At 42.8% G+C, this 23,487-nt stretch overlaps 1 protein-coding gene across 1 annotated transcript in view; it reads right to left on the bottom strand.

Annotated features, from left to right (window-relative positions):
- CACNA2D3 (calcium voltage-gated channel auxiliary subunit alpha2delta 3) overlaps positions 1 to 23,487 on the bottom strand; it is a 959,782-nt gene that overhangs the window by 256,366 nt on the left and 679,929 nt on the right. Inside the window, exons 19-21 of the mRNA XM_040407724.1 lie at positions 2,470 to 2,541; positions 847 to 908; positions 229 to 296 (exon numbers count right to left, since the gene is read on the bottom strand). Coding sequence (XP_040263658.1) covers positions 229 to 296; positions 847 to 908; positions 2,470 to 2,541 — 202 coding nt within the window. The remainder of the gene's footprint in view (positions 1 to 228; positions 297 to 846; positions 909 to 2,469; positions 2,542 to 23,487) is intronic.

The following is a 23,487-nucleotide window of genomic DNA, read 5'->3' as shown; positions in this document are numbered from 1 at the left end:
TTAAGTAAACAGTATTAAATGGGCTTTAATTGGCAAGCAAGAGAAGTTGTGTTGGGGGCCTAAGGTGAACTTTGGCAAGACGGACTGTGAGCTCTTATTTACACCCCTTACTGTCCCATGATATTCCTATTTTTATCTTTTCTTTCCCTCCCAGATCATAACACCCTGTATTCCATGGTACTATCACAGTTTATATTAAACAAGCCACATCACATCATTTGGCCTCACCTTCTTCTACTGTGACATTTCCTCTGAAGAAATATTTGCCATGTCCTCTTGAAAGAACCACTCCTAAGCTGAAAGAGAAAAAGTCAATCTGGGCAAACGAAATTGCAATCTATATGTGTGTTTTTGGGGTCCTATGAGATCTGTGTATCTGTGTATGCCCCTGTCAGTAATACTGACATTTTTCATACTTGCATGGCATCAGTGTTGGGCTCTAGGACCCAATTTGATGATATCATTGTATATATATACACTATTTGTTGTGTATGCATGATTGATAAAGGCTAATAGCCAAACTGTTGCATCTGCAATAAATTGGACACCTGAGAGCTGCCTCCATTCTTCCTTTTTAGTATGCTACACTGTATCAGTGTAGGTAAAATAGATTGGTCTAGAGTCCGTTCTCTTAGCTCACAGAGCATTGTCTATACTGGATACAATTCCAATCTCTCAGTATGAGGTCTGTACCAGTTTTCAGGATGTGAATAGGAATGATCCAGTGATCTTGTAAATGCCATGGAATTGAAAGACAAATTTTATTAGAATGTTACATAACACTTCGTTAGACGATGAGAAAAGGTCATCTTTCAAACTAAACATACATTTCTCTCAGATACATACCTAAATGGGGTGCCCTTGATGTCTGTGTAGTAGTAGTCGTTTGTCATCACCAAGACTCGTTTCTTCAAAGAAAAGGAAAAGAACAAAGAGAGAAATATATTGCTTCATGAGTGTAAATAACAATGAGTACAATGGGGCATAGATATACATTTGACCTTAAATTTTTATCTAGAATTGCTTTAAGTGTGGCACAAACGTAGGTAAAACTATAGGTAATTCAGGGGAACCTGTTACATTGAACATGATGTCTGATCTGTAGGCAACAAGTTATAGAGCAGGAGAAGCTGAGCAGAATGATATATACAATGGATATAAAAAGTCACATTAAAGGTGGAAAAAATTCTGAAATTATTTTTCTTTGTCTCATTTTTTTACATCACAGAAACCTGAAATTTTAACAAGGGTGTGTAGACTTTTTGTATCCACTGAAGTTTTATGGGAAAATATTCAGTAAAACTTGTAATTTACTCATTTATATCTGTGCTCAATCTGGACAAGTCCAGGAGGCGGTCCTATGTGTGATTGGCAGCTATGTCTGTATACACAGTCACTGATAGGACCGCCTCCTTGACTTCAAAGCCCAGAACGAACAGGAATTTAAATGAATAAAATTCAAGTTTTACAGAATTTTTTTGCAAAAAATATCACTCTGCTCAGCTCCCCCTGCTCTATAACAGGCTGCCTGCAGATTCATTTGTATTTTCATTGTGAAAGGTTCCCTTTAAATACTATGTTTGATCAAACATATGCCTAAAAGTGTTTACTTAGGTATAGAATGAAATGCATAGCAATAAAGGCCAGCAGTAACCTGCAAAGCCATCACATTAATGTTGTGACAAATAATTATACATTAATTAATAAACATTAGGGAAAAAAATACTATGGGTATAAAAGACCATGGGGGACATTCAACATCTCCTGTGTGCCAGAAAACTGGAGTCAAAAAGTTGAAAACTTTGGCACATGCCTAGCTTGTGCTAAACTTTCCAACTTTTTGGGGTTTTAAGCTCTGCTTGAAATTTTTCCAAAAAGTGGATGGAGTAGGGGCTGGTAGTGGACATATCTGACCTAATGCATTTATTATAATGTATGCCTTGCTGGTGTATGGACCTGCACACCTGTGCCACCATTAATAAGAGGCATGCTCCACTTTATTATAATGGTGGTGCATCTAATGCCAACTTGGGATAACTAAATACCCGCATGAAAAACACCGGTCTTATTAAATGCCCCCCCTATTTGTTTGAGAGGACCACCATTCTAAACCAGATTTTTCTGTGATAGATATCTAGATGTTCCTCCTCCGTAAACCACTGTAGTTAAATGGAATATAATGGCATATAATAGAAGAAAAGTTCCAACCTACAATACCGGTTCTGCTGATGTATGCAACATTTAAGGCTTTAAAAAAACTTTCTATGATTTATGACCAGTCAGAGCCAAAGGTTCTTTCATTCTGTAAACGTAACAAATGGTTTACACAATGGGCCCAAGAGTAAACCATTTTATGCCAAGTCCACAGACTGTTGGCCAAATATAAAAGTTAGAAAAACTGATGGATAACTTTTCAGTGTGTGTAGACCCATATGAGCCCTCATACAGTATGTATATGGAAAACCTTACCCCTTTGTCCACTGTCTTCTTTACTTCCATAGAAAATTTTCCAGTTTTTCGATTTACCATTGCATTTCTCAGCTAGAAATAAAAAAAAAGAGGATTCCATGATCACATTTGACTTAATAAACTGTGTAAAGGAATATGAGCCGGGATGATTATGTAACAAAAATGTGCAAACTCAAACCATACATTCCTGCTGCCAGTAACTAAATCAATATCAACTCAGTGGAGTCAAATGATGATTTGGAAAGAAAAAGAGAGCCTCGGTAAAATTTATTGGGGACACCCAAGTAGCGGAGTTATGGAACCCCATCACCTCATTGCTGAGCGCCTGTAATCTCAGTAGCTCAGTTAATTTGCATACTAGTAGATCATTATTAGGCAAAATTTCAAAATGTTGTGCACTCATATGTGCCAGTGATATCACCCATCAGCGACACTGTAGTGGAATGACTCCAGGATGGTAAGACTACCGGTACTTTGTTAGTTGAGAATTAACATACAAAATTTAAACAAAATATGAAACCCAAGAGGCATTTTTCTGAGTACTTTACATAGTACTTTAATTAGGAAAATTAGTGTTTAATTTATATAATTTATATAATTTTAATTAATATACTGTATATATATTTTTTGCATTAATTCAGGAACAAGGACAACTCAACAATATTTTTTTATATGTTTTTTATGCTGTAAACCAATCATGATAAATATACTGATATTTATTCATTTATTGGAAAACATATATTTATATATATATATATATATATATATATGCACTCACCTAAAGAATTATTAGGAACACCTGTTCTATTTCTCATTAATGCAATTATCTAGTCAACCAATCACATGGCATTTGCTTCAATGTATTTAGGGGTGTGATCCTGGTCAAGACAATCTCCTGAACTCCAAACTGAATGTCAGAATGGGAAAGAAAGGTGATTTAAGCAATTTTGAGCGTGGCATGGTTGTTGGTGCCAGACGGGTCGGTCTGAGTATTTCACAATCTGCTCAGTTGCTGGGATTTTCACGCACAACCATTTCTAGGGTTTACAAAGAATGGTGTGAAAAGGGAAAAACATCCAGCATGCGGCAGTCCTGTGGGCAAAAATGCCTTGTGGATGCTAGAGGTCAGAGGAGAATGGGCCGACTGATTCAAGCTGATAGAAGAGCAACGTTGACTGAAATAACCACTCGTTACAACCGAGGTATGCAGCAAAGCATTTGTGAAGCCACAACATGCACAACCTTGAGGCGGATGGGCTACAACAGCAGAAGACCCCACCGGGTACCACTCATCTCCACTACAAATAGTAAAAAGAGGCTACAATTTGCACGAGCTCACCAAAATTGGACTGTTGAAGACTGGAAAAATGTTGCCTGGTCTGAAAGTCTCGATTTCTGTTGAGACATTCAAATGGTAGAGTCCAAATTTGGCGTAAACAGAATGAGAACATGTATCCATCCTCTGATGGCTACTTTCAGCAGGATAATGCACCATGTCACAAAGCTCGAATCATTTCAAATTGGTTTCTTGAACATGACAATGAGTTCACTGTACTAAAATGGCCCCCACAGTCACCAAATCTCAACCCAATAGAGCATCTTTGGGATGTGGTGGAACGGGAGCTGCGTGCCCTGGATGTGCATCCCTCAAATCTCCATCAACTGCAAGATGCTATCCTATCAATATGGGCCAACATTTCTAAAGAATGCTATCAGCACCTTGTTGAATCAATGCCACGTAGAATTAAGGCAGTTCTGAAGGCAAAAGGGTGTCCAACACCGTATTAGTATGGTGTTCCTAATAATTCTTTAGGTGAGTGTATATAGGCTTGGACTTGCTCGCAGGGGAAAAGGTGAAGGACTGGGCAAGGAGGGTATGAATCAGAAAGGCAGCACAGAGACCTAAGGTAACCCTGGAGGAGCTGCAGAGTTCCACAGCTGGAGTATCTGTACATAGGACGACAATAAGCCGTACACTCCATAGAGTTGGGCTTTATGGCAGAGTGGCCAGAAGAAAGCCATTACTTTCAGCTAAAAGCAAAAAGGCACGTTGTGAGTTTGCAAAAAGGCATGTGGGAGACTCCCAAAATGTATGGAGGAAGGTGCTCTGGTCTGATGAAACCAAAATTTAACTTTTCGGCCATCAAAGAAAACGCTATGTCTGGGGCAAACCCAACACATCACATCACCCAAAGAACACCATCCCCACAGTGAAACATGGTGGTGGCAGCATCGTGCTGGGGGGATGTTTTTCAACAGCCGGGACTGGGAAACTGGTCAGAGTTGAGGGAAAGATGGATGGCGCTAAATACAGGGATATTCTTCAGCAAAACCTGTACCACTCTGTGTGTGATTTGAGGATAGGACGGAGGTTCACCTTCCAGCAGGACAATGACCCCAAACACACTGCTAAATCAACACTTGAGTGGTTTAAGGGGAAAACATGTAAATGTGTTGGAATTGCCTAGTCAAAGCCCAGATCTCAATCCAATAGAAAATCTGTGGTCAGACTTAAAGATTGCTGTTCACAAGCGCAAACATCCAACTTGAAGGAGCTGGAGCAGTTCTGCAAGGAGGAATTGGCAAAAATCCCAGTGGTAAGATGTGGAAAGCTCATAGAGACTTATCCAAAGCGACTTGGAGCTGTGATTGCCACAAAAGGTGGCTCTACAAAGTATTGACTTTAGGGGGGTGAATAGTTATGCACATTGATCTTTTCTGTTATTTTGTCCTATTTGTTGTTTGCTTCACAATACATTAAATAAAAATCTTCATAGTTGTGGGCATGTTCTGTAAATTACATGATGCAAATCCTCAAACAATCCATGTTAATTCCAGGTTGTGAGGCACCAAAATCCGAAAAAAGTCAAGGTGGGTGAATACTTTTGCAAGGCACTTGTACAACGTTTCAAGCCAACACATTCGCTATATTTCAAAAAGGAATGATACATCCAGTATATAAAGTCCTAAAGAGGACCTGTCACTAGAGATGAGCGAACTTCTGTTTTAAGTTCGGCGTCTAAAGTTCGGCTTCCGGTTAGCGGAGGATCCCGATATGGATTCCGAATTCCGTTGTGGTCCGTGGTAGCGGAATCAATAATGACCATTATTGATTCCGCTACCACGGACCACAACGGAATTCGGAATCCATATCGGGATCCTCCGCTAACCGGAAGCCGAACTTTAGACGCCGAACTTAAAACAGAAGTTCACTCATCTCTACCTGTCACCTCTCCTCATATGTTTGTTTTAGTAACTACTGGAATTCTACATGTAATACCAGTTCTGGGCCATCTATTCTTATGACTCTATGATGTGCTATTCCTGTATTATTCCTGCTAAAAGATTACAAATACATTTCTAAGGCACCTTTCATACGAGCGAGTTTAAATGCGGGGGGTAAAATGCGTGACGTGAACGCATTGCCCCCGCACTGAATCTTGACCCATTCATTTAAATGGGTCTGTGTACATGAGAGTTGTTTTTCACGCATCACTTCTGCGTTGCGTGAAAATCGCAGCATGTTCTATATTCTGCGTTTTTACCGCAGCCCTGGCCCCATAGAAGTGAATGGGGCTGCGTGAAAAACGCATTGCATCAGCAAGCAAGTACGGGTGCGATTCGTTTTTCACTGATGGTTGCTAAGAGATGCCGTTTGTAAACCTTCAGTTTTTTATCACGCGCGTGAAAAACGCATCAAAACGCATTCCACCCGCGCGGAAAAACTGAACAACTGAACGCAATCGCAGACAAAACTGACTGAACTTGCTTGCGAAATGGTGCGAGTTTCACTGAACGCACCTTGAACGCATCCGGACCTAATCCGTCACGCTCGTGTGAAAGAGGCCTAAAGGTACTACTGCGTGTTACCAGTAGTAGGTGTGTCTAACTCTGTCCAATCAGTACTGTCAGTGTCAGACTGTGCAGGGACACACCCCCAACTGGTAACACCCATCTGTATTTTTACTGCAAGCTGCTATTTATTCTTAAACTTTTAGTAGAAATAACACAGGAATGGTACAACATGGATTTATAAGAATAGAGGCTCTAGAATTGTTATTACATGGGGAATGCAATTAGATACTAAAACAGACCTGTCAGATAATTATTGGAAATCATCTGCTCGTCAGTGAAGGTGACCACCGCATTTACATGCAGAGATCTCTTCCAAAGTATGGGGATGAGCGATCGTTAATGCCATCACTCGTCCCCATTCAGAATTATTGATTGCTCTTTAGACTGCACGATCTTCTGTCGGCAAATGATAATTTAGAGTGTTGATTTTCCAGCAGCAAATCTGTGACAAATCTGCATAAAAAAAAAGCATATTTCCTATGCAGATTTTGCTGTGAACTATCCTACAGATTCACCATGAATTTCCCCCCTGCAGCATTGAAAACACAGTGAAAATCTGCAGCAGAAATTGGCATTCTGTGAATATAAAATCTGTACCAATTTTCATGCGAAAAATAAAAAATAAATAAAATTCTGCTTACCACTTTTCCAAAAAGTGGGTGGAGCAGACCCAGGACATTTATTATAATGTACGCCAGGAAATCAGTGTAGATTACACCGGAAATTTAGATCCCTTGCTGGTGTAGATAATTGACATTTGTAAAATCTTATCCACTTGCCTGTTACTGTATTCCTCAGCAGATTGCACAAATCCACATATAAAATAGGCATCCATTCTGGCCTGTCTGGACTTATACACTTGTGCTTTAGCTTGGTGTACATGGATGTAGCAGAGTTTATATTGTTATTTGCCACAACTAGAGATGAGTTAGATTTGGCTACTTTGCCAAATTTTGCAAAAACATTTGCTTCATGATTAATTACTTTGTCACGAAACACATTTCTTTGTAAGTAGTGGGTAAAATGACGGGGAGCGGTGATTGCGCCACTCACCCTGATTGTAACCATCAGGTGCCGCGTTGATACATGATCGCGGAATCTGGTAGCAATAATCAGGTGTAAAATAAAAAATAAAATTAAATCATACTTACCTCATCCATTTGCTCGCGACGGGCCAGCCGCCGCCATCTTGATTGACGATCCAGCACGAAATCACCGCGCATGGGATATTGTGTGAGATCTTCAATCAAGATAGTGGAGGCCGGCCCGTAGCGAGCACATGGATGAGGTAAGTACGATTTTTTAAATTTTTACACAATTTCAAGGAAAATCGATTCGCTATCAGGGAATCTAATTTTCCCTGGAATTCGGACCAAAGTCAACTTTGTGGACTTCATTTCGCTCAACACTAGCCACAACCCATCATGATATTGCCATATACTTTGATTAGTATTATATTATTTCTAGTAAACCTAGGTAATGAAAGTACGTGTATATAGAAAGTATATAGGAATCAGCTCAAAAGAAAATTCCCAAAAATGTTATGATGTGAACTCCCAAACCAATGGCAACATACCACTGGTTTGGAGATAATTTGGCTTATATATTTGAGAAAATGGCGGCTCTCAGGCATCCCATGCACCAATAACAGATTCAACTGCAAAGGAAGTAAAGACAAGTTGGGATGAAGGCTTACAATCCCTTTAAAGGCTCATGATGGAGTAAAATAATGTCATACTCACTTTACTGATCTCTAGGAATTCATGACCCCCTCCCCACCCAGTGCTGGTCTCTACTTCCTGGTCCCTCAAACAAACAGGGCATGGTTGCTTTGCCAATCAGTCAGTGATTTGCTGACCAGTTACTTCCTGTCAAGAGGGACATGGAGGTAGAAAATGAACGGGAGCCAGACCGGGAGTGGTGTTTTAGACATTTTTTTATACACCTTTTTTTACTTGGCTGGACAACCCCTTTAAGCGTGTAGATTAAGTGCATAGACCGTCATATTAAACAATATTAAAAATACATGTGTCTTGCATCTACTTTATCCTTAAAGAAGAAAAAAAAAACGTCTTTTAAGCTGAACACTACCCAAACAGAGATATAATTATGTACACAATAGTCTATTCAAGCACAACATGGCTCCAAAGGGTCTATAAAAAGGGACCCTGCAGCTGAAACTCCAAGTCGCAACCGCCATTTACGCTGCGTCTGCACTCTGCTGAATTAACCTTTACCATAAATGTTTCTCCCATTCACAAACGAGATCAATGGTCGTTTATTAGCATTTCTTTGCTGCCCTATTATGAGCCTGTGCGTTCCCTCACACCTATAATTTTTCGGTTTCATAATATTTTATGTGCCAGTGCTTAATTATGGACGCCAGCACCATCATTAAAACAGCACGAGAAGCTTTTCGAAATCATCAATTAAAGACACATTGTGTAATGCAATTTTCGAGTACAAAGGGAGAAGGTAGTAAAGGGTGAACGTGAGAGGAGCAGAGCGGGGTTTCGGGCACTGACGAAAAAAACACAGAAGGCCTTTGTCAAACGTAATGAAATGCTTTTTCACCGGTAGATAAACCTGAGCAAAATAGAAGGCGGTTTATGTGCCTCATGGTCAGATTTCGAGTGTAAACCCTCTGAGTGGTTGGAGTTAGGGGGGGAGAAGTGAGCGTAATCTCGGCAGTGGCCCATTATGGTTGACTGAAGAACGTGACAAAGGACAATCAGCCCAGCTATGCATCCCTATAAACTTTAGCTAAGGGTGAAAAATTTTCATGATATTTGGTGAGTTTTTTGGCATCTACATTCAGCAATCAAATTTTTCCTCGACAACTTTCCAGGGCTGTGCCTCACTTGAATATTCATACTGAGAAGTGCACGCTAGTGTTCCCTGCACATCTGGATCATAAAGAGGAGCCTCCGGACCTTGGGACTCCGAACAATCCTGGGAAACGTGAAACAGGCTGATTGTTCTGTTTTGCTAGTGTTCTACGCATTAAAATGAAAATCATTCTTCGCTACACATGTTTAGCTTCATATAAAAATTTAAAGAGAAACTGTGTATTTGTAATATTAGAATTTTTTACTTAAAGTGCACTGCCTCCATATTAATAACCCGAAGCCTAACGCCACTGCAGTAACTGTATACACAAAGGTTATGGCTATTGTTGAGATCCCAATTTCAGGATACATTTTTTTAGTTGCGAAGCCGAATTTTCTCGTACTTCGCTCGTGGCAGCAAATCAACTTAACCTGAAAAGTGCAAAAAAAAAATCATACTTACCTCATCCATTGGCTCACGATGGGCCGTCCGCCATAATCTTGTTTGAAGATCTCACACCAAATCTCGTGCATGGTGGCATATGATGTCATCACAGCAGCAGGCTTGATGACCTTATCTCGGGCTGCGCAAGACTTCACGCTAGATCTTCAAGCAAGATGGCGGCGGCCGGCCCGTCGCGAGCAACTGGATTAGGTAAGTATAATTTAATTCATGTTTTAAAATTTTTACACTCTGTTATTGCTATCAGATGCCGCGACCAGCTATGACCGTGGCATCTGAGGGGTACAATGATGGGGAGCAGCGCAATCGCCACTCCCTGTCATTGCACCCACTACTTGCTTTGTGATGAAGTAATACGTCACAAAGCAAATTTTTTTTAAAAATTCGTCAAAGCAGCTGTCACGGGGCGTAGACGATGCACTCACTCTCCACAGTCGCAGTATCCTAGGTGATAGGGGGCGGGACGGACCCGGCAGCGCATGTCTCCTCAGCGCGGCCAGCGTCCTCTGTTCCTCCAGCAACCAGAATAAGTCTGAGCTCAGCTGTATGCAGCAGGGTAAGTCATGTGATGCTTGCCACGTCACATGACCATGACCCCTGCTAGTCGGTATTTAACAGACAGCCTGCTGGTCACAGATTGCCTGTTATTTAGGTTCCACCTGCAATTGTGTCTGACCTGGCGTACTTACCTCCTGCTGATATCCGATGATCCTCTGCCTGCTCCTTGTGTACTTTGCTGCTCTCCTGGTATTCTGACCCCGGGTTCCTCCTGACAATCCTCTGCTGACTCCTTTGGTACTTTGCGACTCTCCTGGTATTTATGACTCCGGCTTCTCCTGACTATTCTCTGCTTGCTCTATTTGTACTTCGTTGCTCTCGTGGTATTTGACTCGGTCCGTTCTGTTGTATGTCTGGTCTGTCCTCCCTGTGTAACACCCCAGAGTTGTGTTACGATACTCTTTTACCCCGCTACAACCTGTTAAGTGTATTTACCTTGTCATCTTGTGTAATTTCACATAATATTCTGACATATGTGCATTGAAAGCCTTGTAAAGTATATATTGCTGTAATTTCTATGTTCACTAGAAGGTGGCAGCAGTATGTTCAGCAAATTTAGTGTTTCTGAACTGGAATAGTTCATTACAGTTCAGCTCCCCCTCTATAAGCAGAAGTGGGCTGGCCCATATTCTGCCTCATGGGTGGGGAAGGAAGTTAGGTTAGTGTGCCAGCCACCCCTGCTTGGGGAAGGCTGTGTGTATAGGAGCTCCCAGATATAGGGATCCAAAGACAGGATCTTGTCTCGGCTGAGACAATTGATCATCATCCCCAGCCTGAGCCTTGCAGCCTCAGCTGGAAGAAAGCAAGCAGCCTCCTCCAGTTCCAGGAAGAAGCATACCCTGAGACAATAGCTGTGAGTACCGTCCAGAGACCAAGGAGAAGCCATATTCCTCCTCAGCAAGTCAGTCCCCAGATAGCAGAAGATAGTAAGCGCAGAATCCAAATTCCTGCCACATTACAGAGCAACAAGAAGACGTCCTTTTCCTGCAAAAGCTCCAGGCACATGATAGAGCAGAAGATATATTCCTGCCACACATTGCCAATACCTGCTGGGACCAAAGACTAATGCTGTATCTCGCTTGGACGAAAGCTGCAACTAGTAAAGACAAGTTTAAACTTTATTCAAGGTCTGGTTCTCAATTGCTGTTGCAAAATTCCTCAATTACTCCTACTAGCACCACACTAATTTTATTGCAAGTGAGCCAGGATCCAGGAGTCCAGCCGTACCCAGGTAGGAGACACCGTTGACACTATTACCACTACCATACATAGACATTACACCACACTGGCATTACTAACCTGATACGTGAGCTACAACACCTTAAAGGGCTCTGTGTTAGTACCCTGCGCACGCTGAAATTTGCGTCACGAACAAAACTATAAACTATCACCTACACCTGACCCAGCCATTGCATATTATTGGCGTCAGAGTGCATACACCAATCCGGCTCTATTGCACCTGCACTTATTGCAAGTTAGGGACTGCCATCCAGTTTTCTCCTGTCATTAGGACTTGCGAGGCAAGTAGGCAGGGCCATGGGTGAAGGTAGAGCGCAGTGGTCACTTCCCTCCCCCCTGTGTGAGTGTGTGTCTTTGCTTATCTCTAGTTATGGCATAGGTCTCAAGTATTGCATTTTAGTTTCATTAGGTTTTAGTTTCAGCAATATGTAAGTCTCTAGAATAATAATAATGTGTTTGATCCTTTAACGCAGCCCCAACCACCAGGCAGCGGACCAGATGGGAACCATTGGCTGCTGTGCCCTGCCATTTAGCCTCCTAGACTGAAGCCTGCTAGGCCTGAGACCTATGAGGTAGTGGTACAGTCCAGGACCTCCTGCACCGGGTCACAGGTGGCGTGGCAACATCATCGTGGCCTAGTGGGGACATTGGCGACCACATTCAATATGGAAGAGGCTGGAAGAGGTTGTTTTTTTACACAGTTTGTGACTTTTTAATGCCACCTTTCAGGCACAAGGGAGACGATAAATCCCCCTCCTATATTCCTATTTAGACAGTACATTAAGGTGCATGTGATTTTTGGTCTCTACAATAAATAACAGGTATCAATAAATTAAAATGACCTCTTTGAAGTGATGGAGAACAGTCTCTTCCTCCTCCAGAGACCAGGGGGTGACAGGAGAGCTGTATATGGAGCCTTATCTGTGCATATAGTGTAAAATGTTCCCCTCCTGCCTCATCTAGGCCTCCAATTATACTGTATATCTGTCATCAAATCCCGCATACTCTAAGGCTACATGCACACAACAGTGAAAACATTTTTTTAACGGACGTTTATTTCACTGATGCCTTTCTGAAAAACAGACATTAAAAATGTATTCAATTGTATAGGGGCAGTCTGTCAATGAAAAATATACAATATATAACATGTTCTATTTTTTACGCCCATTTTTAACTGACAGTCCAAAAAACTGCCATGTCTATAATTAGTCTTAAAACGGATGTGTGATGGCCGTTAAAAAAATGTACATCACATGTCGTGTGCATGTAGCCTAAGGATAATGAGATGACTCTGTTGGCTCTGTCCCAGACTACAAAGCAAAGCTCAATACAGAAATATAACACACAACCAAGACCAAAAATCTAACTTGCGGGGGCGGAGCTTGACCGAGCTGCTAAATGGCCGCATGTGTCTGAGCTCCTGAATGATCTGGCCATCTAACCCTAATTATCGCTCTCCCTCCGGCTCAATATGGGGAAAACCAACATTGAAAAGTCCAGGGACACTGGAGATAACACCCCAGCCCAGACTAAACAACCGGACTTGGAGAAATTTCTTAAAGAGTGACTGCTCTATCGCAGCAAGACGCGGCCAAGATGGCGCCGGAAAGAGCCCGTCACACCGACGCTGATGATCTCTCACAGACGGGCAGTGTGTCAGTCAGTCTCAGAGGAGAGACCCACTCAAAAAGACCATCTGGTGTCCAAAGCAATCCTCAGGGATGTCCTAGAGTCTGCGCTCTCACCCCTGAAACGGAACTTATCCGAGATCAAAGAAGACCTAAGACACCTGGGTCATAGAGTTGTGGCGCTTGAAAGCACCCAGGAAGAAATCCTCCAATTCAGGGAAGAGATTAAAACGGCGCTACAGACTCACAAGGACCTTCTTAATGAAGCCCTCCTATGGCTAGAAGATCAAGAAAATCGCAGGCGGAACCTACCTGAATCAGTGGCGCCAGAGGCACTACCAGCCGCCGCAAGAGAAATCTTTAGCTCTCTGTTGGGGCCAGACAGAGCTGCCTCAATCGTGGTCAAGAGAATCCACAGAGCCCTCCACCCGAAACCCAAGCTGAACGAGCCGCCAAGTGATGTAATCTGCGGCCTACTCAGCTTTGTGGATACTGCGGCCCCCCAGCTCAGGTATGAAGAGTCCGATATACGGATATTACAAGACCTAGCGGCTTCTACATTGGCGAAGCGCAGACTGTTGCAGCCCCTCTTAGAGGCACTGAAGGCCTCTGCCACCCCTTTCCGCTGGCTGTATCCATTCGGCCTAGCCATCTCAAAGAATGGCACAGGCCAAGGAAAAGCAGAGAGATTTGGCAGCAGGGGTCTGCATAAAGCCAAGTCCTGAGTGAGTCAAGCTACCCCATATTCACATCTGGGACGTTGTCCTTCTTGAGGTTGGGGTGACAGTTTTCACTAGTTTTCACCAGTGTCTAGCAGTTTTCACCTAAAGGCGCTATAAGGTCAGACTTACCCTTCAGAACGAGACAGTTACCGAGATTGCACACACTGTAAGTGCCTTTTTGGCCCAGGCCGAGACACCCCCTTACACTGGTTTCGGCCCTTACCGCTGTAAAAACCTGGCCCTGTTACCCTCTCAGCTCACCTCTCTTCCAGGTCCCTGCCGGAGGAACCATCACCATGGTTTATGGTTTATTGTACTTTTTTGTTCTTTGTTTTCTGATTGTTCTAACAATGTTATACCAGTATACTTTATACTAGGGTTATGGCCAGTCTGAGATCCCGTTTTGGTTCCCCCTCCTGATGGCTTTTATTTGGCCCTCGAGTGCTCTGCAAGTCCCCCTAACTGTTAAGATATCTTACTGGGTTGATACTATAGATGCTGTTACACCCCACAGGTGCTTGCTTGAGTATCCCCCTCCCCGAACTTCCCGACCCTTAGCTGTTATCCATGCATCTTGCTTTCATTTCCTACCCGCCTTATTCTCATGTTTGAAATGCCCTTTTCTTCCTTTCCCTCCCCCCCCCCCTTCATGTGTTGGGCTCACGTACTAACTATCATTTATTTCTATATTCCATTATGGCAACTGTAGTAGTGGCATCATTGAACGCTAGAGGTCTGAACGAGCCACGCAAGCACTCTCAAGTTATCCCACTCCTATGCAAGGACAAAGCTGCAATCGTGTTCATCCAAGAATCTCATTTTAAGATGGACAAGGTACCACACCTTCCCTCCAAACACTACTCGCACTGGTATCACAGTACCCACACCTCTGCTAGTGGAGGCATTAGCATTGCTATCCACAAACAAATTCCCTTTACACATTCACAGCATAACAGATCCTGAAGGTCGATACCTTTTTGTCAAGAGTACAATTGCAGGTACCCAAGTCACTCTTGCAAATTTGTATGCCCCTAAAAAACGTCCAGACTCTCAAATTGCTCTCTTCTGTTAAGGAGGGAATTGTTATACTGGGTGGAGACTTTGAACTCCCTTCGGAACCCTCACTGGACTCCTCCACCAAACGCTCTTGAATCACTGGTCAGGCTCCGGAGGTCTTTAAAGGACCTACAAGTGACTGATGTTTGGAGAACTTTAAACTCCTCTACACTGGACTACACTTTTTTCTCACACACTAGCTTCACCTACCACAGACTAGATTACCTCTTCCTATCATCTCCCCATCTAAAAGCTGTGGAATAGACAAAAATAGGGAACATCACACTATCTGACCATGCTCCTATCTTCCTTACCATATCCTTGAGTGAACTCCCCCGGAGGTAATGGCATTGGCGTCTCTCAACAAGACGCTGATTGCAGATCCTTCTCACAACAACCAGATCAGAGCTTCTCTACAAGAGTACTTTAAACTAAATTTCACACCCCACATTTCCCCCATCATTTTGTGGGAAGCCCACAAAACTGTGATTCGAGGAGAATTTATACCCCTCGGCTCCAGAATTAAAAAGAAACATACATATGTGGTGGTCGTGCCCTATTATTCTCCCTTTTTGGAGGAAGATTTTTGACCTTATCTCGACAGTGGCGGGCTTCCAGATCCCCCTCGACCCTCCATTAGCTGTCCTATCCATCGGAATAGGAGTTTTACCTCACTACCATAGACCGGTTGTGATGGGCATTCTCTCGGCTGCAAGGAAGCTTATTGCGACCTCCTGGAAGATGCCCATTACTCCTCAGGTATCTGATGTGATCTCACTAGTTAACCAGTATATGCAACATGAATATATATATGCAGATTCTCACTCGGAATGCCTAAGGGCTCACAAAAGTTGGGAATTGTGGAACTCTTGCCCGTTCGCAGTTAAGATTCACTCTATAGCTTTGTAGTGACTGATGATGTGGTATACATATATGGCGGGAGAGAGTGGTGGACAGAGGACGGCGGATGGATAAAGGTGTAAGGTAAACACATATAGGGGCACGCTAAAGTATAGAATAAATTATATCTTAGAAATGGATCACAAGTTCTGGATTCAATTTATTAATTTTCTTCTTGGAATGACTATGTTACAATCTGTTGTATATGTCACCAATATGCTTTGCATATATTATGTAGCATCACAATATGAATGCCAAAGTTGTACTATGCAAATCTTAACATTGTTCTGGCTTGTGCAAGTGACATATTTACTGTCTGATTTTCTTATGATGAAAAATCAATAAAACTTGAAAGTTTAAAAAAAAAAAAAGAAACATACAGCAGCGTTGGACTCTCTATTAGCCCACATCGCCAAGCTGGAAACAACATATAAAAAAATCCCACGCCGAGGTTACAGCCTTGGAACTTGCAAAACTATGCACCGAACTTAAAAATATGCTTAATATTACTTCAGCAAAGACGCTACTCCAGGCCAAAGACATATGCCCATGGCACCAGGGGCAATAAGCTAGCTAATGACTGTATGGGTGAAGAAGCAGCATTCTGACTCCTTCATGTCTGCCATAAGAGACTCCCACGGCGGTATCTCTAAATCCACCTCAGATATAGCAAAAGCCTTCCAACAATTTTATGCAGCCCTCTATAATATCCCTTCCCCAGAAGCATCGTCACCTAACTCTGTAACCTCATCCACTAATAATTTCCTTTCATCCCTACAACTACCTTCACTCTCACAAGAAGCGGTAGCGCAACTGATCGCACCTATTTCCGAGGACGAACTACGGGGTGTCCTGGCCTCTATACCAACAGGTAAGAGCCCTGGACCGGATGGCCTTCCCATCCAGTACTACAAAACCTTTAGTGACATTCTAACTCCACATTTCCATAGCATGTGCAATGCCCTACTCCAAGGTAACAGACTCCTACCTCAAGCTCTAGAAGCACACATTACTATTATACATAAAGAGAAGAAAGACCCCCTAGACTGCGGGAGCTACCGCCAGATTTCACTGCTCAATGCTGATGTCATGTGGTGGGCGAAGATCTTAGCTCAACGCCTCCAAAAGATACTTACCTATGTCATTGCAGTGAACAAGTGGGTTTTGTCTCTGGCAGAGAGGGTAAAGAAAACACTGTACGCTTAGCATGCCTAATCTCTTAGGCCAAACACACTAATACGGCCCTCGCACTACTCAGCACTGACGCTGAGAAAGCGTTCGATAGAGTAAACTGGCATTTTATGCAGTCTGCCTTGCTAAGATTTGGCATACCGCAGATATTCATTACTGCCATCTTCTCCCTATACACCAACCCCTCTGCCAGAGTCAAAATCAACGGTACCTTGTCCTCCCCGTTCCAGATACGGATTGGCACCCGACAGGGTTGTCCCCTATCCCCGTTCCTATTTGTCATAGTCATGGAGACGCTTTTGCGAAAGATCAGACAAGACCCACGCATCAAGGGGATCACTATGGACACGTATACCCACCTGACAGCAGCATTTGCAGATGATCTGCTTATCCTGACCTCCAATCCCTTAACATCCTTCCCAATAATTGTGGATATTTTTAAGGATTTCGGCTTTATATCTAACTTCAAAATAAATTACAACAAGTCAGAAGCACTAAATATTTCCTGTCATCCTTCCACTATCCAAACACTTAAGCGCACAACCCCCTTTACCTGGGCGACAAAAAGCATCCAATACTTCGGATTACATATCTCGGGGAACTCGAACGAGCTGATGGCTCTGAACTATATACCCCTTTCACAATCAGTTTGAGTGCAGCTTAGAACCATAAAAATCCCATTTATTTCATGGATTGAAAGGAAGAGTTTCCTTAAGACATATATAGTCCCCAAATTCCTCTACCTCCTGCAAACCCTCCCCATATAGCTTCCCCTCTCATACTTCTCGGACATCCGTAAACTCTTTACCTCATTCTATTCCATCCTCACGAGAAAAGACATTTGGAGGATTTGGGCTCCCCGACATGCTCACATACCACAAGGCAACACAAGTCTCCAGAGGCATCGCCCTAATCACGCCCCATCACCTTAATCTTTGCACTGATTTAGAAAAACATCTCCTGACAGTGGGAGAAAAGTCAATCCTATGGGGGATAAGCTCAGAGACTCCGAGCATCTCCCTCACTTCCCCCCTGATTAAAGGACTCTTAAAATTGCGGCCCTCCTTCTACAAAACTAAAGAAGTTAACTTCCCACTTCCCAATACCCCCCTAGCTTGCCTCCAGACATATCTTCACCCTCAGGTCCTTGAGCCCTCTGGAGCATGGTCTAGGCTGACCAAGGTCCCGATGAAGGAAATTCTTCAGCCAGACAGGAGCCTAGACTGGGATAGGATTTTAAATCTTCCTAAGGTTCTAGAAGCACCCTTTATATACCTGCTGAACTTCCGTAAGGACGTAAGGAGCTTGGTGCTACCTGATCTGACCCCTGGCACTCCCACCTGGATCGAGAAATTAACTGTGATAGACAAAATACCCAAACAACTACTGTCTCTTACATACAAATCTCTCTTGTCCACGGTACCCCCCAACCTTTACTTCCTTGATGCATGGGGAAAGGAACTCGGAATTAGCCTATCAGAACCAGAAAAAGTCTTTATACTTGCCCACTCTCACGGTTTTAGTAGATGTATTAAGATACAGGAGAATTCGTATAAACTACTTATGAGGTGGTACAAGACCCCAATGTTCCTACACAGGCTAAACCCGGAGATTCCGGAGGCATGTTGGAGATGCGGTCAAGGAATTGGGACCCTATCTCACATTTGGTGGGACTGCCCCGCTATCCAACCATTTTGGTCGGAGATAGAGAAGGTAATAAACCAAATATGTCCCATGGCCCTGTTTTTAGCCCCTAATCTGGTCCTCCTCTGGTGCCCGTCGGCAGATTTCACACCTCACCGGCACAATCTACCTACTATGCTATTGACAGCAGCAAAGCTGCTTATCCCTTTTATGTGGAAAAACAACGTGGCCCCTTCACTGCGATCTTGGATAGAGAAAGTGGACCAGTTGTTCCGATTCGAGAGCTTGCTCATTGGGAAACCCATTCCAGGCCTAGCTTTCTGAAAACATGGGGCCAATGGAAAACATATCAAGATTTGGTCCCTGAGGTAGGGCCCTAGAAAAATTGAAAATAAGGGAAAGGGTTCCCATGATATATCTCCCGGAAGATCACTACCCCTGACCCCCCCCCCCTCTTTCTCCCTGATGGTGCTGGTTTTCCATGGGGTTGGGCTGGGAAGGATGCTCTCATAGATAGATAGTCTTGATGGGGAAGTCCTATCAAGAACCCAGACGAGGACGTCATATACTGTAGTTACTACTCTACAAAGATAACGTGAGCACCTGAAACAACCCATATAAAGTTCTTATTCTACAAGAAACTGAATCGCCCAACACTGCCCCCCGCCCCTTCCCTTCCTAAAACCTACCTTTCTTATATGGTCCTCTGGTGCTTCACCCTACTAGTGTTAACAGAGACACCTAATGTTAAAATGTACTTGATTTAAGCAGAAACACTAACTGGACTCCTTAGTCCATATACACTCACCTAAAGAATTATTAGGAACACCATACTAATACGGTGTTGGACCCCCTTTTGCCTTCAGAACTGCCTTAATTCTACGTGGCATTGATTCAACAAGGTGCTGATAGCATTCTTTAGAAATGTTGGCCCATATTGATAGGATAGCATCTTGCAGTTGATGGAGATTTGAGGGATGCACATCCAGGGCACGAAGCTCCCGTTCCACCACATCCCAAAGATGCTCTATTGGGTTGAGATCTGGTGACTGTGAGGGGCCATTTTAGTACAGTGAACTCATTGTCATGTTCAAGAAACCAATTTGAAATTATTTGAGCTTTGTGACATGGTGCATTATCCTGCTGAAAGTAGCCATCAGAGGATGGATACATGTTCTCATTCTGTTTATGCCAAATTCGGACTCTACCATTTGAATGTCTCAACAGAAATCGAGACTCATCAGACCAGGCAACATTTTTCCAGTCTTCAACAGTCCAATTTTGGTGAGCTCGTGCAAATTGTAGCCTCTTTTTCCTATTTGTAGTGGAGATGAGTGGTACCCGGTGGGGTCTTCTGCTGTTGTAGCCCATCCGCCTCAAGGTTGTGCGTGTTGTGGCTTCACAAATGCTTTGCTGCCTACCTCGGTTGTAACGAGTGGTTATTTCAGTCAACGTTGCTCTTCTATCAGCTTGAATCAGTCGGCCCATTCTCCTCTGACCTCTAGCATCAACAAGGCATTTTTGCCCACAAGACTGCCGCATACTGGATGTTTTTCCCTTTTCACACCATTCTTTGTAAACCCTAGAAATGGTTGTGCGTGAAAATCCCAGTAACTGAGCAGATTGTGAAATACTCAGACCGGCCGTCTGGCACCAACAACCATGCCACGCTCAAAATTGCTTAAATCACCTTTCTTTCCCATTCTGACATTCAGTTTGGAGTTCAGGAGATTGTCTTGACCAGGACCACCCCCCTAAATGCATTGAAGCAACTGCCATGTGATTGGTTGACTAGATAATTGCATTAATGAGAAATAGAACAGGTGTTCCTAATAATTCTTTAGGTGAGTGTATAAGGGATCTGCTTAACTATTTACCTGCAAAGCATTGTATTTGCTCATGTATCTCTGTAATGTGTATAATCTGTACCATGTATGTGTCATATGTCTGTTACCCTCACATTTTGAGAACCATGACTTACCTAGGTTTTTCATTCTGTACTTCTTTGATTTTCAATAAAAAGAGAATTAAAAAAAAATCTAACTTTTTGCACCATTTTCTTAAGATACATTCTCTTTATTCAATAAGATGTCCCTTTGATTCTCTTCAGGGCCTATCACCTCTCCTGATATGCCTGTTTCAGTAACTACTTCCATTCCTTGTGCAATCGGCATTTATTTTTATGACTATGTTTTGCCATTCCTTTATAATTCCTGCAAGAAGTTATGCATGAATTGACAGCAGTTTAAAATGAAGGTCCAGCTGGGACACACACCCAACTGCTAACACCCAGCTGGACCTTCACTGCAAACTGCTAGTAATCCATTCATAATTTATAGTAGGAATAATAAAGAAATGGGACAACATAGAGTCATAAGAATACAGGCTCCAGAGTTATTATTACATGTCAGGAGAGATATTGTGGCAAGGATATTGTGGCTACTAAGATTGCACCTCAATCAACAATTTATAGGATCATCAAGAACTTCAAGGAAAGAGGTTCAATTCTTGTTAAGAAGGCTTCATGGCATCCAAAAAAGTCCAGCAAGCGCCAGGATCGTCTCCTAAAGAGGATTCAGCTGCGGGATCGGAGTGCTACTAGTGCAGAGCTTTCTCAGGAATGGCAGCAGGCAGGTGTGAGCGCATCTGCACGCACAGTGAGGCGAAGACTTTTGGAAGATGGCCTGGTGTCAAGAAGGGCAGCAAAGAAGCCACTTCTCTCCAAAAAAAACATCAGGGACAGATTGATCTTCTGCAGAAAGTTTGGTGAATGGACTGCTGAGGACTGGGGCAAAGTCATATTCTCCGATGAAGCCTCTTTCCGATTGTTTGGGGCATCTGGAAAAAGGCTTGTCCGGAGAAGAAAAGGTGAGCGCTATCATCAGTCCTGTGTCATGCCAACAGTAAAGCATCCTGAGACCATTCATGTGTGCAGTTGCTTCTCATCCAAGGGAGTGGGCTCACTCACAATTTTGCCCAAAAACACAGCCATGAATAAAGAATGGTACCAAAGCACCCTCCAACAGTAACTTCTTCCAACAATCCAACAACAGTTTGGTGAAGAACAATGCATTTTCCAGCACGATGGAGCACCTGTAAAAATGCCAGCAAAATGTGGTTAAGAGCATGGCAAGTGCTCTGCAAACAAAAGTGGATGGGGAAATGACTTTAAATAAAATAAAATACGTAAAAATAAAAAATAATAATCTTGATCTAGGAGGACGAGGTCTATATGGAGTAGGAGGTTGAGGAGGCGGCGGATGTGGTGGTATAGGTGGAAGCGGCGGTGGAGGAGGAGGTAGCCTACACTGCTTTTTGGTTTTAAATTTATTTTTATTTTTTTAAGTTAGGGTACACCACAAAACATTGGGAAATATAACCTGTGATAATCCCCTCCAGTCATGCTAAACAAACGTTCAGACAATACACTGGCAGCAGGGCAGGCCAGCACCTCGAAGGCATAAAGGGCAAGCTCAGGCCATATGCCCAATTTGGAGACCCAGAAGTTGCAGGGGGCAGAACCATCTGTCAGTTCGTATAGGCGTGTGCAAACATACTGCCCCACCATGTCGCACGTCCCCATCATGTTCACGATCCAATTGGATATCTGCTCTATCAACTTTTGATGTTATTTTCTGCGCTAGCATGTTGATCGTGGTTAGCGGCAAATCAGGGTTCCACGCTGGAGAAGGGGCATGAGAAAAAGAGACCACGTCCAAGGGAGATCAATGGATGAAACTTAATTGTGATCAAGCGAGAAATGTGGGAGAAGCTATTAAAATGGAAGAATTGAAGGAAAAGAGGGGGCGCGCGGCATTTACCCACTCCCGACTCTGGGAGGTAGTGACGATAAATAACAATACAGGACTCTTAAGATGCCCTGTTATTGGAATGATTAATAAAAAATTATAGGGAATGTCACTGGGGTATTTTCGATTTGGAAGCCTTAGCCAGGAGATGCCCTGCTGCTGCTTTGTTGACTCTAGATAACTTCTGCCTGATCGCATGTCCCTCTGACGTCCACCATCCATTTGGATATCTTCTCTATCAACTTTCGATGTTCTTTTCTGAGCCTACCATGTTGATCACGGTTATCGGCGAATCAGGGTTCCACACCGGAGAGGGAGCATGAGAAAAGGAGACCTTATCCAAGGGAGGTCAATGGCTGCAATGGGATGAAGCGGAAATGTGGGAAAGCAATAAGAAGTTATTAAAGCAGAAGGATCGAATAAAAGGGCAAATTAAAGACACATTTTAGAAATGTAAGTCCCTGTCACCTATGCAGAGCAGGGATTTTTCATTGCCAGAAATGGGTTAATGTCACCCACCAATGGAACAGATTATTTGTAAAAATTTCGGTCCCTGTCAACTATGCAGAGCAGGGGTTATTCACAGCAAAAATTGCAAAATGTCACCCAAGAATGTAACAGAAAAATTTGTGACATTTATTAACCTGTCTACTAGGTATAGCAGTGGTAAATATCACCCAAAGATTGGTAAATTTCACCCAAAAATGAAACAGACAAATTAGTGAATTTTTAATACCTGTCTACTAGGTATAGAAGTGGTATATCACACCCAAAATTGCTGAATTTTACCCGAAAATGTAACAGACAAATTAGTGATATTTTTCTACCTGTCTACTAGGTATAGCAGTGGTATATCACACCAAAAAACTGGCGAATTTCACCCGAAAATTTAACAGACAAATTTGTGAATTTTAGTTACATGTCTACTAGGTATAGCAGTGGTATATAACACCCAAAAATTGGTGAATTTCACCCGAAAATTTTAAAGACAAATTAGTGAATTTTTTTTACATGTCTACTAGGTATAACAGTGGTATATCACACCCAAAAATTGGCGAATTTCACCCGAAAATGTAAAAGACAACTTAGTGAATTTTTTTTCCTGTCTACTAGGTATAGCAGTGG

This window comes from Bufo bufo, chromosome 9 (assembly GCF_905171765.1).
Source record: "Bufo bufo chromosome 9, aBufBuf1.1, whole genome shotgun sequence".
In the NCBI taxonomy this organism is placed as follows: domain Eukaryota; kingdom Metazoa; phylum Chordata; class Amphibia; order Anura; family Bufonidae; genus Bufo; species Bufo bufo.
The sequence above is the reverse complement of the archived record's forward strand: the minus strand, read 5'-3'. Positions and strand labels throughout refer to the sequence as shown.